The sequence below is a fragment of the Passer domesticus genome, chromosome 6, assembly GCF_036417665.1.
Source record: "Passer domesticus isolate bPasDom1 chromosome 6, bPasDom1.hap1, whole genome shotgun sequence".
Lineage (NCBI taxonomy): Eukaryota > Metazoa > Chordata > Aves > Passeriformes > Passeridae > Passer > Passer domesticus.
Window position 1 is genome coordinate 23,797,528 of NC_087479.1, and position 15,931 is coordinate 23,813,458.

Sequence of the window (15,931 nt, forward strand, 5' to 3'; positions counted from 1 at the left end):
ATTGGTTTGCTGCAGACATAAGTCTTCAAAGGCACGGGCTGGGCTGTGCTGGAGCATATCCTAGCTGTGACTCCTTCCTCCCAGGTCATAAAAAGCCCCTGTACACATCTTCAATAAACACTACCCCACTCCAGCTTTTGAAGAGGGATGGGAGAGTTGCTCGGCTTTTCTGCTGCCTCTTCCCTCTCAGTGTCATGGCAGGAGCACTGCCACACTGTAGAGCTTGAGAGCTGAAAGATCACCCATGAGGCCACTAACAGAGGGGACTCAAGTGGAGAATCATGGTTATTCATCTTTACCTATTATACCATGGTACCAGTGACATTGCTTTCATTTTCTGTAGATTTTTATTAACTCTTTCCATTTGTTTTCACATCCTATTCAGAAAGCAGCAAGCATCACTTCTGGCATGCAGAGAGACTCCCTGTACAGCTCAACCAGCACAAAGCAGCTGGACTTTTACAACAAGGTTCACATGATTTAATTTTATACACCTCTGAAGAGACTACTCAAGTTAGAAATGCGTAATTTAAAATGACTATTGTACAGTGGAAATCACTTATTCACAATATTCATAGGTATTTAATTCTTTATTTACAAAATACTATCCTGAGAATTTTCCCTATTAAGCTTCAATTTGAGCGAAGTAGTTTGTATAGACCTAAGTAACAACGGTTACTTAACTTAAGGAAAAATGCCAGTAGGAGAGCACAAAACTGGTTCAGGACATTCCCCAGATGACTGTCAAGTCTCCTGCTGTGGTTCTGGTTCTACAGCTGATGGATTTGACTGAGATGGTTCAACTCTATTTTCAGGAGGAGGTGGTGGAGGCAAAAATCCAGGTCGTTGAGGTGGATAGTGAGGATAAGGTCTCATTGGAAATGGATTTCTTACTGTGAGAGAATCAGAGTAATGCAGTTAATATCAATCACAACAGTAAACATGCACACCTGCTCCTCTTGCTGGTTTACTCAGCTAGGCCTATCCGACTAGAAGTCACATGTCAGGATCCAAGGAGACAGAGATGCCAGGAAAGAGGAGGGCAAAACAAAACCATCACTTTTCTCAGTAGTTACCCACAACAGCCTCAAAGCAGCAGCCAGCCACTGCCAGCTCCTGGGCTGCTGCCCCTTCAGACTGCCACAGCAACCCTTACGTGCCACACCTTACAGATATTTTGGCAGATAAATGGCTTAGTTCTTCACACGTATTTGGAGAACAGCAAGAATCAGAAAGAAGTCCTGCACTCTGATACTTGCACCTTGCTCCAGTCTTGCAGAATCCAAGGGAAAACAGTGGTTTTGGGACTGTCCCTTTGCAGGACACCAGCACACTTCAGAGCCAGAGGATGAAACTTAACATTTATGCAATTTCATAGGATGAAAAGGACTAAGATAACCACCTACTTGCCTTCCTACCCCTCAAAACAAATCCTTTAAATGCTGAACAGTACATGTAGGGGTCTTTTCCAGCCAGAGCTAGTATTTGTAAAAAGATCAAGAAGAGCTGTTGTGAAAAAATAAGTGTACAACACAACGAACCTTAATCAGAAAAGATGCCCCGTTAGCTGAATTGAGAAGCAGTTGTGCAAATATGTACACCTCTACCCCCTGTGGTAACTCACTACCTGCACAAAGCACTCGTTCATCAGCTTGAAACAAAGGCTGCCTAAAGCCACGTACTTGGCAGCGGCGGGCGCGGAGGCCTGAAGTCTCGTACTGGAAAGCATTCCCGTGGCCCATAGATGCCAGCAGGAGGAGGGGGAGGAAAAGGAGGGCCTCGTCTCATGAAAGGTACTGGTGGTGCTCGAGGGTCCACAGGCATCAGTGGAGGTCTGACAGGAGGGAAAGGTGGGGGTGCAAACCCTGAAGCGACAGCTTCACTTTCAGGTGCCAGCGACTGATCAGGGAGCGAGTTCTGCAACACAAGGAAAGCAGGGAAGGTAGTGAGGGAAAGGGAACATCTCCAGGCCCATCAGGCCCACTTTCAGGTAGGTGTGACACTAGCTAAGAGCTAGTTCCAACTCTGCCTCAGCTGCAGCACAATCCTGAGCAAGGCTGTCTATGTGTACTGACCATATAATTAATTTTCAAAAGGGATTATATTAGTAATACATCAAAGTAATTCATAAGACAGTAAGTGTTGTGGCAATGTATACATATAATTTTATAATTTGCACTGAAGAGTGCAATATAATGTGACCAATGGACTACAGACAAATGTTTCTATGTTTTTTGCAGAAAATTAAAGCTTCTTTAAATCAAGCCTCTCTTTAGCTACTTACAGTAAGGTTAGAATGATCTTTCATCCCATCTCCACTTGGTTCTGTTCGTGGACTGTGTTCTGAAGATGTCTGTCCATCTGTATGCAGAAGTTACAATAAGTTATTCAGTGCTGATCTGTTTCTCTCCACTGATTTCAGTATTTTTTTCTGAAAAAATAGCAACAAAACCAACAGCAAGCAGCAGTTCCATTTCCCTCCTCCCTCCAACTAATAGTTTATTTCTTTGGTACGCTCCATGCTGGGAATGGCTGGGCTATGATATGCTTTTGGCACAGAGCTTCACACCAATCCTATTCAAGTATGACAAAAACCAGTTCCCTCCTTGGCTGACAAATATCAAGGAAACTTCCAGAACTACATAATTTTTGGATGAGTAGTCAGAAATAATAATAATCATCCTCCTCTTCCTCTCATTTGCCTTATTTATTTTATAAGAGATAAATACAAACTTCAGTCTTTTTACTTTTAAACTTTGCTGGGAAATAGTATTTTCAATAACAACTACAGAAAACTATTAAAGGGAATTGTCAGAAAGTAGAATCTGACTGGATAAAAATATACTAAATATATAACATACACTAAATAAACTTTCTTTAAACAAACAAACAACCTCCCAAATCTGGGAATTGAAAAATATTGCTTTCTTAATGCTTCAGCTTGAATAGAGATGATTATACTTAAAAACAACAAACCAAAACAAGACTTCTAACTAGTGACAGAATTTTTATGTGTATGTTGTATTTCTACTCTTTGAAAGCAAACAAACCTTTCTTTCTCAATGAAAAGACAGGTCTTTTAAAAAACTCTAAATTACTTGTCATTTCAAGCAGGCCCTGCCTTGCTGATGATATTGTTACTTAATCTAAAACATTTCAACTGCTGTGTCACACAGACATAGAGAATATTCATGCCTTGATATTTATGTTGCACAACACTTTCCATTTTAGGTCCTTAGAAGTTCCTTACAAACTCTGTCAACCTTTAACTCTTCCTGACAAGAAGTTTCCTCCTCCAGGTACCTTCTCAAGTGAAAAATTTTCATAGTTTGCCACCCAATCTTAGGAAAATACGTATTATTTTGTTCATTTTAAATAATATTTTGATTTTCTTCCTAAGAAATGTAACTTGTTAACTCTAATGAGTAGGAGCCTTGATGTCAGTACTGTGAGACACTCTGCTGTTCTGAAGTCAGATGTGCTGGAAGGGCTGTTTTTTGGTGATTGGTTTTTAATTGAAGGGCTTTTTTTGGGTTTTGGGTTTTTTTACAAATACTCAGTCAACTCCAGTGAAATTATGTGTCTCTAAAAAGCAACAGTGACACATTCTTAATGACCTGTTAAATGCTGGCAACAAGGTTATCCAAAACCCTGTTTCCATTCAAGCAGCTCTAAATTGCCCAGGAACTGACTACAACGTTTAAAAAAAAATAAATTGTTGCTTGGTAGTGACCGAAGAAAGGGGTGAAAAAAAGATGCATTAGTAAGTGCAAAGACACTGTCTCCTGTCCTTCAGTCAGCAGCCAGGTGCTAGAGGAAAGAGCTCAGTGGAACATGAAGTATTAGAGGCAGAAGTGAGAAAGCAGAAGTGAAACTGAGAGAGGCTTGGGAAAGAGGGAAGGTCAGTAGCTGCACAGGGACAGAACTGTCTTCCTGTAAAGAGCAATTCACTTTGAAACCTGAACCTTCAACTTGAAACTGAATTCAGCATTCCCAGTTCTCACACACTGTGACACTGAGTAGCAAAGCTTCTCTCTCCTCTAGCCAGAAATGGTGCAAGGGAGATGGCAACTTCCTACTAATCCTGTCAGGAACTGAGTCCTGGGTGGTGAAGTTTCTGCTGGGAATTTAATGGCTTCACTTTGCTGATGAATCAGACACATGTGACTTAGCAAGGCATTACATAAAGATGAAAAATGCTTAGTAAGTATTAAGTTCTTAAGCTGTCAGTGATAAGGTCTCTGTGACCAAAATTTTGCCTATGAGCTTCTGGCAGTTGGCAAGTGTCACAAACGAAAATGTACATAATCAGCCAATTCAAAATGAGTGGGTCAGTGAAAGGTGTGATTAAAATGGGGGCAATTCACTGAGAACTACAAAAACCTGCCACTATGGTCCATAGTCTGAAGGAAGAGGCCTTCTACCTCCATGCACCAAGCCAGTGGACACCTGAACATTTGGCTGTTTCTGTTTCACTCTCTGTAAGTCTAACCCTTTCTAACTTTACCAAATGTGGCACAGCAATGCAAGTATGGCTTTGTGATGTTTTAATGCTGTGATGAGCCTCATGGGAGGGACCAAAACAGACTCTCAATCAATTACGAGTGGCTAACATACAGAACAGTGAGGGCAGACCACAAAAATACCTGATGACTGCTATTCACAGAATCCTGTCCACCTGACAGCAGGGAGGGCTATTGCTCCAACAGGGAATGGCTGCATCAAGGCCAGCAGGTGTTCAAATGTTTCTTACACAATGGAACTTCAGGTTTGTGGTAGCTAAAAACCTGTCCTCTTGCCACAGCTTACCACGCACAGCCAGCTTATACTGGGATTTTCCATTCTAGAGTATCATGAAAGCAACTCCCACCTGTTTTATCAAAAGACTGAACATTGTAAGTTCGTAGTTCTGCTGGTCCAGAAAGTCTTCCAGTATTTGGAGGATTAGGGAAAAATCTCTCTTGTCTTCGCACAGGAAGAGCTGGATCAGCATAAGGCTCACCTAACATTGAAGAAATCACAAAAAACAGGTCTGTGAAGATTTATTCCTTCATTCCACACAATCTTAGACCAGAAAGGTTCTCCGGGTATCTTAAGCTCTTGTAAATATACAAAGTGTCTATCAATCAGAGTGAGCAAACAGATCTTAAATAACCCAGAGGAATCCCACCAAGTACATTCAATTGGTAATGTTTCTAAAGAGCTGCAAAAGAAAAAGTTAATTGATTTCTGGTTTAACATACAGCAGAATTTTGAAAGTTGTGATTGCCTAAGTCATAAACAGTGGGGCCCTGAAACAAAGGTTCAGCCTAGCAAAGAAGATGGAAGACAAAACAAGGTACTATATGTTTTAAGCCATTCTTAGGTAAGAATACTGTTTTCCATTGAGTTTCACAGTGCTGTAATATGTTTCCACCAACTTGCTGGCATCAGATCTAGTAATCTGTCATGCAGCTACAAGACAAACTGTATCAGTGAGATCCTAGGGCAAAGGTGGGCTAAGAACAAGAAGGAAAGGCCAAGGAAACCAAACTACCTCTCTGCAGTATCCTGTCAACAGACCACACCTGCCAGATGAGAAATTACATCCTGAGAGGAGCTTGAGTTCTACCACCAGGCTTTCACACAGATGTGTATTGCTTGCTGCAGTAATAACTGAGGTACCTTAATCTGTGTGTTACCTATTTTTTTTTTCTAAACTTGTAACATTTTTTCTTCTTTATTACAGGTATCCAGGAAAGTTGTCCATACCCCCAAGTTTTTACTTGAGAAATACCAGCAGAATCCTCTTAACTAATCTCTGCCTTCCCTGAGTGGTCAAGCACAATACAGATGTTTAGCTGAAGAAGTGAGAGTGAAGACTGATTTTGCTGCTGTTAATCACTGAAGAGACAGTAACAATAGGAAAACATGTGCCAGACAGGATGAATGTACCATGGTACTCCTGTACTATTAATATAAACTTTTTTTTTTTAAATAATATTTTTCAACATGTCTTCTTTTTTCTTTTTTTTTAAATTTAAATAAATTAGAACTTTTTAATTCTTAAATCTCTTATTAACTATCCAGCCCAGACAGGTCTCTTAATATACTAAACAAGCTCCCAGTAAAATTATGAAACCAGTTGACTGTCCCTTGATAATAACAATATGTACTTAAAAGATAGCAGAGAAGTGCAAGTGAATTACAGTGTTTGAAAAGAGGAAAAAATACTATTAAAAAATACCAGTTCAGTTACATGTGCAGGTCCAAGAAAACATTTAATATTTTAACCCCAAAATAGTTAAATATATAGACTGCAAGTCAGTAACTCCTCTTTGCCATGGATACAGTAGCTAAGCAGAGTTTTTACCTGGTGGAGGCAGAAGTATCCTGTGTTCCCTTTCCCAAGGAGGAGACAGGGATCCAGTATCTGATGGTGGTCTGTGGGCATCAGTGAGTCTGTCAGAATTCAGCTCTCCTCTCTCACTTCCAGCTTCATACATGGCAGTTGGTCCTCTGGATCCTAATTGAAGAAATGGAGTAGTTATTCACCCTTGTGCTTTAAATCCTCTGCTGTGGCTTTCCTCATTCAGTGTGGAGAGAGTGGAACAGCTCATGGAACACCACCACTGCCAGGACACAGGAGCGCTCGGTGTTTGCTCCGGCCACGGGAAGGGTTCCAAGGCGTGCAGTGAAAACTCTGAGCTCAGTAACAGCTCAACTTAGAGGACCTGCAATGCTTTTGAAAAAACTAATCATTTTACAAGTTTCAGTTAATTTGAACCAGAAACCGGTAGCTTCACGATAAATAATCTTCTCAGTGATAAAAACCTGCTGCTAATCAAACTAACAATTAGCATGCTGAGAGTTAATACAGGTATCATAAAACACCCATCAGCATTCAACACTCTTCTGGTTCTAATTCTTTATTCAAGGAGAAGGAAAAAACCAAACCAAAAAATCCAAATCAAACAAAAAAACCCCTCCAAAATGAGGTCAACACATAACCAAGTGCAATAAAAACCATAAAAATGAGTGATTTTAGATTGCAAGCTTCCTGTAAAACAGACTGGGTCTGAAAAATTACAGAAATACTGAATTCTGCTATCATTCTCTAATTCTCCATGCTATAATTCAACCTAAAACTTGAAGCCATTGTGTGTTTTGTGCACTCTGAGATTGCACCAGCAATTGCACTTGCTGAAATCCTTATGGAATAGAAATTTGGACATATTTCCCACTAATTAAGTAGAGGCTTCAATGGGTGCAATGGTTAAAATACAATAAAGAGTAGCTTATTTATTACTTGTAACAGATGCTGAACTTCACTTTAGCATTTACCTACACTGCTTCCATCAGCATAAGAAATATGAATGGAGGGTATTTTTCTTCCCTTACAACCCACACCACCACAGCTTACTTTCACCTACTCTGGGATCTCTGAACTGTACTCCTTACACACAAAACTTCCTGGTCCCTTCTATCAGCAGGGAAGAAACACTCTCCATGCATGATGGCTGCTTCAAATTTAGAACAAAGAGAAGGGAAACAATTTACTGAACCAGTAACTTTCTAGTACCACAACCTCCAATAAAACTGCCTCATGTTTTGACAATGTTTTCTCATGGAATGTAGACCAATGAGATAGATGGGGCAGTATTCTTTCTTCAGAAAAATAATTTCCTCCCTTTTACTTTAAAATCATATTTATTTCAGCAGAACCCCATCTGTCCAAGAAAGAAAAGACAACAGATAAGTCTGGCTTTTTACTTTTCTTAATTTATGCTTCTAAAATGAATCCACTGACCAACCTACCAATAAAAACTAGATTTCCAATTGCATTGTTACACATTAAAAAGCTTTAGAAGTAAGCTGTAAAACAGGAAGAGTTTGTCCAATTAACTGTTGATGTTGAATTGGTTGTTTTAATGCTTTTTGCCACTAACAAGAGGAAAAGGTGTGACACGTTTATAGGAGAGGAGAGAGAAATCCAGAATAGATACATTTTCAAGTTTAAGAATTGTACCTCTTCCTCCTCCTCCACCTGGAAGCATAGGTGAAAGCCTTAAGGGACCCTCCAATAAAGTTGGAGGGGAAAGAAAAGCTCTTGTTTCAGATGAAGGCCGGCCCATTGGTGAGGGTCCATATGGGGAATGCTCTGGAACAGTTAAAACAAAATACTCAAGTTCACAATACTTAGTTTAACAAACTGTATAAATAACTTCTCAGGTGAAGTTAAAAACTAAACTGTGTAGCTAAAACGAAAACTGTGCTCTCATTACCACGTGCAACATATTCCCTACTCTCATCAATACTACAAATGCTCTTAGTTTCAACAAAATACTTGATGTGACCTAGAGCCACTTATGACCCAATTATTTTTTTTAAATGACTGGTATTTGTACATACACATGGCCAAGATAGTTTTCAAACAATTAAATATGTGTGGTCTTGGGAAACAAAACCATAAACCAAAAGAATTAGGCTCTATTTTACAATTCAATACTGTACCTCTGCCAAATGGTCTCATTGGAATATCAAGAGCATAAGGGTCTTTTTCTAAAAGTTCAAGTTTAAATTCTGCTTCAGTTAATCTGCAAAGAGACAATAAGTAGTAAGTGACCAAGAAATGCAAAAGCTTTACCAGACTACACTGTTTACTGCCAGGCTTTCTATCTAACTGGTTAATGAAGCAGGGTATTTTATTCCCTAAATAAATAAGACAAAGGATGTCACAGTACTCTGAACTTAAAAATGCCTGGAAGTGTTTCTCCATGTTGCTGTGTTTGCACTGTAATTCAGAAGCTGAAGTTGCATTTATAGTGTCACATTCCTAGTATGACGTCACTCTAATTGCCCTCCAAGTATTAGTTAACCTCACATCTGAAAGTTCCTCTTAATTACCACCAACTGTTAGTTCAGCATTAACTTCTGAGATAAGCTGTGAAATCATAAGGTAACCACAATATCTGGTTGATACATACTTACTTACTTAAACAAACAAATAATACCCCCTGCCCCCGAACATTTGTGTTCTAGTACTATATTCTGCTTCCTTCCTGAGGTATTTCAATACTTCACATAGTTCCTAAGTTCTTATTTTCTTGCGTGTGATTATTACAGGAAAGCTCAAGTGACTTCCCTTCTTCCAGAACTCAGGCACTGTGATCACTCTGCTGTGTTTGGGCCACAATACATTGACAGAAAACATCAAACTGCCTAAATCCAACACATGTGAGACTGCATTTGTTTAGGAGTAGATAAGAACTGCACTTACTTTTGTCTGTTATGTGCATTTTCTTTTTTTATATCATTGAGGTGTCTTTCAGCTGCTCGGGCTGTCAGCTTTGGAAAAGAACAAAACCAGATGCTTAGATATTGCTATTTTTTGATTAAATGCTTCATAAATATGACAATTCCTAGGTCCAAGACATTCTATGTGAAGTGTATAGACTGCATTCACAAGATATGACTCATGTATGGAGCCTCACATATGTCAGCAAATGGTATTAGCAGCTCTAAACCCCAAATTTTGGAGGAATGATAAGGCTTTCCTGCAGTTTCTTAAAACCTCAGAAATTGAATTCTTTGGTTATACCTGCTTTGAAGCATCTACAGAAGATCTGAAGTTTCAAATTCTATGTAAGATTGTTGTATTTTAAAATCAGATAGATAAAATCTCTGGAATTATGGCCACAAAGCACCACAGCTTTTAGCAGGATTTTATCTCAGATATTCTGTGAAAGTGAAGAATGTATTAGTCAGGAGATATTTTAAATTTTCCTGTTTGGAAAAAAGAAGGCAAAAATGGATTTTGTAGAAACATTCTTAGAAAGTTGTCAATGGAACATACTGTTCTCACAGGACATAATGTGTTCTACTTGTAGATAAAAGAAGTGAAGTACACCCAAAGAAATTATCAAAATGGCATTGAAACAAGGCCAAAAGCTTTCATTATTAGCAAAATGTCACACATTTGTTATATGGTGTCTGTTCTTCCAGCAGATTTATTGCTATAACAAATGATATAAGATTATCATTCTACTGTGCTCATAAGTATCCAGTTTAATTTTTCCAACTATATTATATAATAGAAGTGTTTTTAACATGCTTTTGTGTATTTCTGAAAAAAATATGTTTAAAAGTGAAAGGTTAGAAATAATTTTGATGATCTGGTTTTAGTATGAATCAGAGGGTGATAAAGCAAACTTTTCAAATAATGAAAAATGAAGATGCAGAAAACACAGAAAATTCAGCACTTGGAACTTACCCAATTATCATGAGCTTTTTTCTCATGTGAAGTAATCTGTGAAAGAGAGATTCATTATTCATCTAAACCCCAAAGCTTATGAGTATATGCTCTGTTTTATAATTTAATGTTTGTGGGTAACTTATAATGAGATGCCTAAACTGAAAACTCAACTTTTCAATAAAGTTATCTGGTGATCTCTGCTATGAAATTTTGTCAGTCAAAACCAGATGACATTAAGAAGAGGGAGGGGGAGGCAAAATCAGACACCCAACAAAGCTAAGCCAAATACAGTTCACAAGCTAACAGCAAGGGGCATTGCAGTTGCAGTAAATCCCTCCTACACAGATGTTGTCACAGAGCACAAAATACCTGATTCTCATAAGAACGAATGGTTCTCTCCAGCTCTTCTTCCAGGTCCTTTGCTCTCTCTCTGTAACAAAATGAGAATTTATGCTATTGTGTTGCCCTGATTTTTTTAAGATTTTCTAAGCCTTCTGATGTTCACATTCTTGTAGCAAACTTTCTCACACACTTTCTGTAAATAATTTATTGGTTCGCATTCTTTTATGGAGAAGGAGAAATGTGATAGACTGTTGGTTTGTCCAGTGTCATTGGAGAGGTGGCACTTTCACCCTCCAATCCACTGTCACCTATAAATGTTAAAACTAGAAAATAAACTTCCCCTTTTTACTTGAGAACAGCAGCATGTTCGCATCGTGTTTTTTCGTGTCCTATAGTGACAATATTGTAATAAAACGTGCAGGAAAGTTTTGAATACAATAAATTCACCATAAACAAGGTGCAATTAAGATTTTTTTTTAAAATCTAAGAACCAGAATTGTCACTTAGGCCCATGGAATACAAAAAATTATATTAACAGTGGACATTCTAGACCTTATATTCTAGGCAAACAGGGATGTAAACCAGAGAACAGAACCCAAAGCCCAACACAGCCCCAAGTTTTCAGTGATTTGTGATGTTTCCAACATCAAGGCTGTTCTCTTCCTCACATGCCCTACCAGCCAGGCTCACTCAGCTCAGCACAGGAACTGATGTGGCTGGAGCACCACACTGTCACAGTCAGGCCTGAGGGACAGGAACCTGTGCTGAAGTTACTTCAAGACCTCATGTGTGATGCCACCTTTGCTGCCAGCTGCCCTGTGCACAGCCTCTCTAGGTTCTACACCTTCTCAGCAGGTGGGCCAAAGACACAGCCATGCAATGGTTATACTCAATTTGCAATACTAATATTCTCTTTAAAATTAGGATGGCTACAAAATCCATGTTCTGGATAAATCAGGAAGAGTGAATTCTGTCCTCCTGTATGAATACTGAAGAATGTCCACAAAGAAGAAGTATTGATCACTGTTGCTCACTTAGGCCTAATACCCCCATAAACACTGAAGTTAAATGGCAAATACACATTACATATTGAAAAATTATGTCACAGTTAGAGGAAATGCAGGGAAAAACCCAGAAGCACACAGCTGGTGTAACAAAAACCAGAGCCAAGCAGTTAAGAAACAGCTACAGCAAATACTCACCCATGACAATATTTTAGTAAATAATTTCTAAGCAACAGAATTATCTGAAAAGCTCTGAGAAACAGAATACTGTAACTATACAGCATAAATGTTAGCTCTGCAGGGAAACAGAGCATTCAATTTATTTCACAACGTTCTCTTAACTTTATATTTTTAGCTTTGTTCACTAAGGGGAACGAGGTTAGAGACCCCCTTCTACCACACCATTAAAGCTAATGTAACAGTACAATTAGGATTCTAATGGAAGAGCAGTTGCCATAATCAATACCTAAATGTTTAACATTTTAACTTATTTTAAAAGTAAAACCACCCTTAGTCTGTATTATTACTCACAAACTAGTGTCTAACACACATACACCATAAAGAAACTGGAAGAAAATACATTTGCTTATGCTGTGTTTTTCTTTAAAATTCTCTGTTGCTCTTTCTTCACTTTGGAACAAGTGATTACAACAACTAAAATCTGCAATTACCTGTAGCTGTTAAGTTCTTCAGCAGCATGAATAATTTTTTCATCTACTTTAGAAAGCTTTTCTTCCTTTTGTAGACGTTCCCTCTCTTCTACTGTCAACTTCCTTTAAACAAAAGTCAAAAACTATGGTTAATTTTATTTCAAGTCAACAATTTTGAAAGCAGCCACAAATCATCTCAAACAAACTAAAATCCAAACTACACTAATGGTCAGTGATTTGTTCTGGTATTTTCTAAAAATAATTTTCTAGAAGATTGTTACTAGGAAAAAAAAAAAAAAAGTCTTTCCAGGTCCTCCTTTTTTATGCCTTATTGGGCATTACAGAAACAAAACACCTTATCCTCCACTCCACAGATTATGCACAAGGTAGTTCTGCAGAGCACACATGGATACCACTGCTGTGTACAGCCCTGAATGGATTAACTGGTCATCTTCCTGTGAACAGCAGCTCTTAGCAAACTGTCTAAATCATGGATCTTGCAAACATGATTTAAATTTCTTTGCTACTCAATCTTTATTTCCTACTGTTTCATTTTCCCTGTTTGAACAGACTCAGTTTTCAAAAGTTGCCTTAATCAATTCTAAGGTTTTTTTGTGCTGCTACATCACCCCACTTGTTTCTCCCCACTCCTTTTTGGCATTTCTAAAATTCTTTGTTAAGCAGTGTACATTTGCTGAGTTTTAGCGAGGTTAGTTTTAAATAACATCCACACAGTCTGCTTATTGTATCTTCTTTTTAACAAGTTCCTTCCCACTCCCTCCCTGCTCTTTTTTAAAAATCAAAATGCTAATGCAGTGATTTCTAGGATTTATTGCTTCTACAAAGATGCCAAATATCTACACAAATATACATGCTACAGAGCAGATTACTGAAAGTAATACTTCAAAAAGGTCCTGCACACTGCTCAGAACAGGATCTAGTCTTGTGCTGATTCTCTTGCTGCTTCAAGATTATGCCTGCTCTTTGAAGAAATAATTTCTGATCAGGAAAACTGTAATTTTACATCATGCCCAAAAGTGATGTGCCCTGCTGCCCCACACACACACACACGCTCCAGAAGGCTACTACATGCCCTGGACCAATCAACTTCAATTTCTAGTCCTAAACATATTTCTGATTTCAATTACTAGGTCATAATCCCTACTAACACTCTGACTGTGAGGCAGATATTACAGCCTTTATATTCTGGTTTTCTTGGTGAGGAAAGCCTGATTCACAAGGGTTCTATGTTGCTTACCAACAAGAGCTTGCCTATGTTTTAAGTTTAGTTTTATATATATATCGACATTCCTCTGACATTCCTTGCTCTCTTTATTATATAAAATATATATCACAGTTAAAGCACCTTCTGCTTTTCTTCCAGCAACTTTGACACATGTATTACATCATATAATAATTCAATTAAAGAAAAAAAAAGTAAGCTGTCCTACTTTAATTGCTTTATTTCAAAGATTAAAAATCTGTTACTTCTTTGTTTCTGTACTTGCTGTGGTAAAGTCCTAAAATGAATTGTTTCATGCAAATAGTTTCTATAAACTACTGTAAACACAAATGTACATGAAAGCATAATAAATTGTCTTCACAATTCAGAAAATTCTGGAAAGCAGTACTCAAACTTTCAATAATTTTCAGCCCCCCAAATCAGAGTTACATTCAAATCAAACAGCAAGCAAGCATTGAAGAGAAGAAGAGGAACCAGCACCTGTGTAGTTTCATTTCATTTTCTTGATAAAGCTCAGTCATTACTTTAAGTTTCTGCTGAAGCTTTTGAACTTCGCTTTCAAAACGTTCATTTTCAGACTGCAAGGAAGCTTGCTGGCTTTGAAGGTTTTCTATGCGCTCTGTCAAATTCAGAGATAATTATATTGGGATAACACATTGGCAATATTTTAGTACACAAAAAATCTGTAAATCTATGTTGACTTAGTAACATAAGATATAAAGTTAACTTATTTCAATATGTGATACAAAATGAAAAACCAGCAACTACACTCCCTACCTGTCACGAAGTGCAGCCCTGCACTTGTATCAGGCCTTTGCTCCAAACCACGTAACTTCTTTGAAAACAATTCAGTTTTGTAATTCAGAATCTAAATTTTCATTTAGGGCTCTTACTACTGTAATTATTTGACCAAAGGAGTACAACTAGCACCACCATATGCTCTTGCACATTTACCCACAATGTCTTCCTCAATAGCCTCAATGGGTAACTCAGATTTGTCAAAGTACCTTTATCTTTCCAAACTGAATTAAAAGTCATGTTTCTTTTCCTATTTACTATTCCTGTGCCTCTTTTCAAGAAATATAACAAAGCTTTAAGTAAGTTTGAACATCTTCATGGGACAGAGCTACAGTCAATTTGGAGAAGTCATAAGCACAAGGAATATGTTTAAAGGACTGTTAAAAAACTGAAAAATACAGTCTGACAGAGCATTTCACCACCCAAATAACAAAGCCCATATAATCCCAAGTGATGGCTACTCTGCCAGCTATGATTATGAAAGCAATAGCTAATTACGGGTTTTAATTTGAACTTGAGTTGTTTTCATTTCATAAGGTTTAATTCAGTGTGTCCTATACAACAGAAGAAAAGAAACAGAGCAAGATGTTTTTAAGTTCAATTCTTTAAATGCAGTACTTTAAGGATTGAGCTTGCACCTACTACAAACTAACTATAATTAAGCTACCCTTTTAATAGATGTTTTTAAAATTTAGATTGAAACTCCACTGTTTTATGTCCAGAAATTATGTAAAGGAGGTATTACGTATTTCTTAACATCACTTTGCTCTTGTATTTTAAGATTCTAAAGCTAACTTTATAGTTACAGAATATTCCAATAGTTCAACCAAGTTGCAACTTCGATTGCTCCGCATCTAAATCATGTATTTAAATAAGCTAAGCAACTTAAAAATTAATTTAAAAGATCAAGTAGTTATTGCCGTAAACTTAACTCAGTTTTTACTGGAATTAATACTTGCAGCCTGCAACACCATTTTACCAAAGCAGCATCTTATTAAAGGCAAAACAAGATTTAATTACCCATAAGTTCTCCTTTAGCTTTATCTTCATCAGACAGTTTTGAATACATTTGGTCTCTTTCTGCTTCCATGGTCTTTAAACAAGCATTTAACTACAATCAGAATTGAAAAAAAAAAAAGGAGAACATTATAAGATTACAAGACTAAGAAAGTGTTTGCACATACAGATATATAATTAAACATTAAAATATGCTGAACTCTGATACTGGTATTACCAGAATAATTACATATTAGTTTCCCCTCTTCTACCCACAAGTTTCTTAAAATCACGTACCTTTGCAGCATAGATCAGTTTCTTCACAGTTCGTTTTTGTTCATCATCTGCTTGAAGGAACAGAACAATAAGTCATGTAAAAAGCATGAATGGGTTTGTGGCAGAGCTATTATTTGGTTTTTATACAAGAGCAATGCCAACATACAATATAGTATGCAAACAACAATAGGCACAGCATACTTGGAAGATAAAGGAGAAAAAAAAAAGCAGGGGTGTGAGTAGAAGATATGCCAGTATTGTAGTGCTTTGTTTGCCAGTCAATCACAACTCAGACTGGTCATGCTAAAAGTGAGATCCTGAATACATGCTGTCAGGCATTGCCCTAGGGTATCATGAGCACCAGCACTAAAAGAAGCTGCAGCAAGAA

The 15,931-nt window shown here is 37.7% G+C and overlaps 1 protein-coding gene and 1 long non-coding RNA gene across 6 annotated transcripts in view; one reads left to right on the forward strand and one right to left on the reverse strand.

The window, feature by feature from the left end:
- Positions 1-328: 328 nt before the first annotated feature.
- LOC135302890 (melanoma inhibitory activity protein 2-like) overlaps positions 329-15,931 on the reverse strand; it is a 53,737-nt gene continuing 38,134 nt past the window's right edge. For 4 of the 5 annotated variants that reach the window (XM_064423896.1, XM_064423895.1, XM_064423898.1 and 1 more), the window contains 14 exons: positions 15,565-15,611; positions 15,292-15,382; positions 13,954-14,092; positions 12,252-12,353; positions 10,604-10,664; positions 10,253-10,288; positions 9,260-9,327; positions 8,494-8,576; positions 8,009-8,140; positions 6,353-6,505; positions 4,871-5,002; positions 2,285-2,361; positions 1,683-1,917; positions 329-893 (listed from right to left, as the gene is read on the reverse strand). In XM_064423896.1, the coding sequence (XP_064279966.1) occupies positions 745-893; positions 1,683-1,917; positions 2,285-2,361; positions 4,871-5,002; positions 6,353-6,505; positions 8,009-8,140; positions 8,494-8,576; positions 9,260-9,327; positions 10,253-10,288; positions 10,604-10,664; positions 12,252-12,353; positions 13,954-14,092; positions 15,292-15,382; positions 15,565-15,611 (1,505 nt within the window). In that variant the 3' untranslated portion in view covers positions 329-744. The remainder of the gene's footprint in view (positions 894-1,682; positions 1,918-2,284; positions 2,362-4,870; positions 5,003-6,352; positions 6,506-8,008; positions 8,141-8,493; positions 8,577-9,259; positions 9,328-10,252; positions 10,289-10,603; positions 10,665-12,251; positions 12,354-13,953; positions 14,093-15,291; positions 15,383-15,564; positions 15,612-15,931) is intronic. The other variant, XM_064423897.1, reaches the window with a different exon arrangement.
- On the forward strand, positions 1,873-6,489 carry LOC135302898 (uncharacterized). Its single transcript, XR_010364450.1, has 2 exons — positions 1,873-1,990; positions 3,232-6,489. It is a non-coding gene; the product is annotated as an uncharacterized LOC135302898 (long non-coding RNA).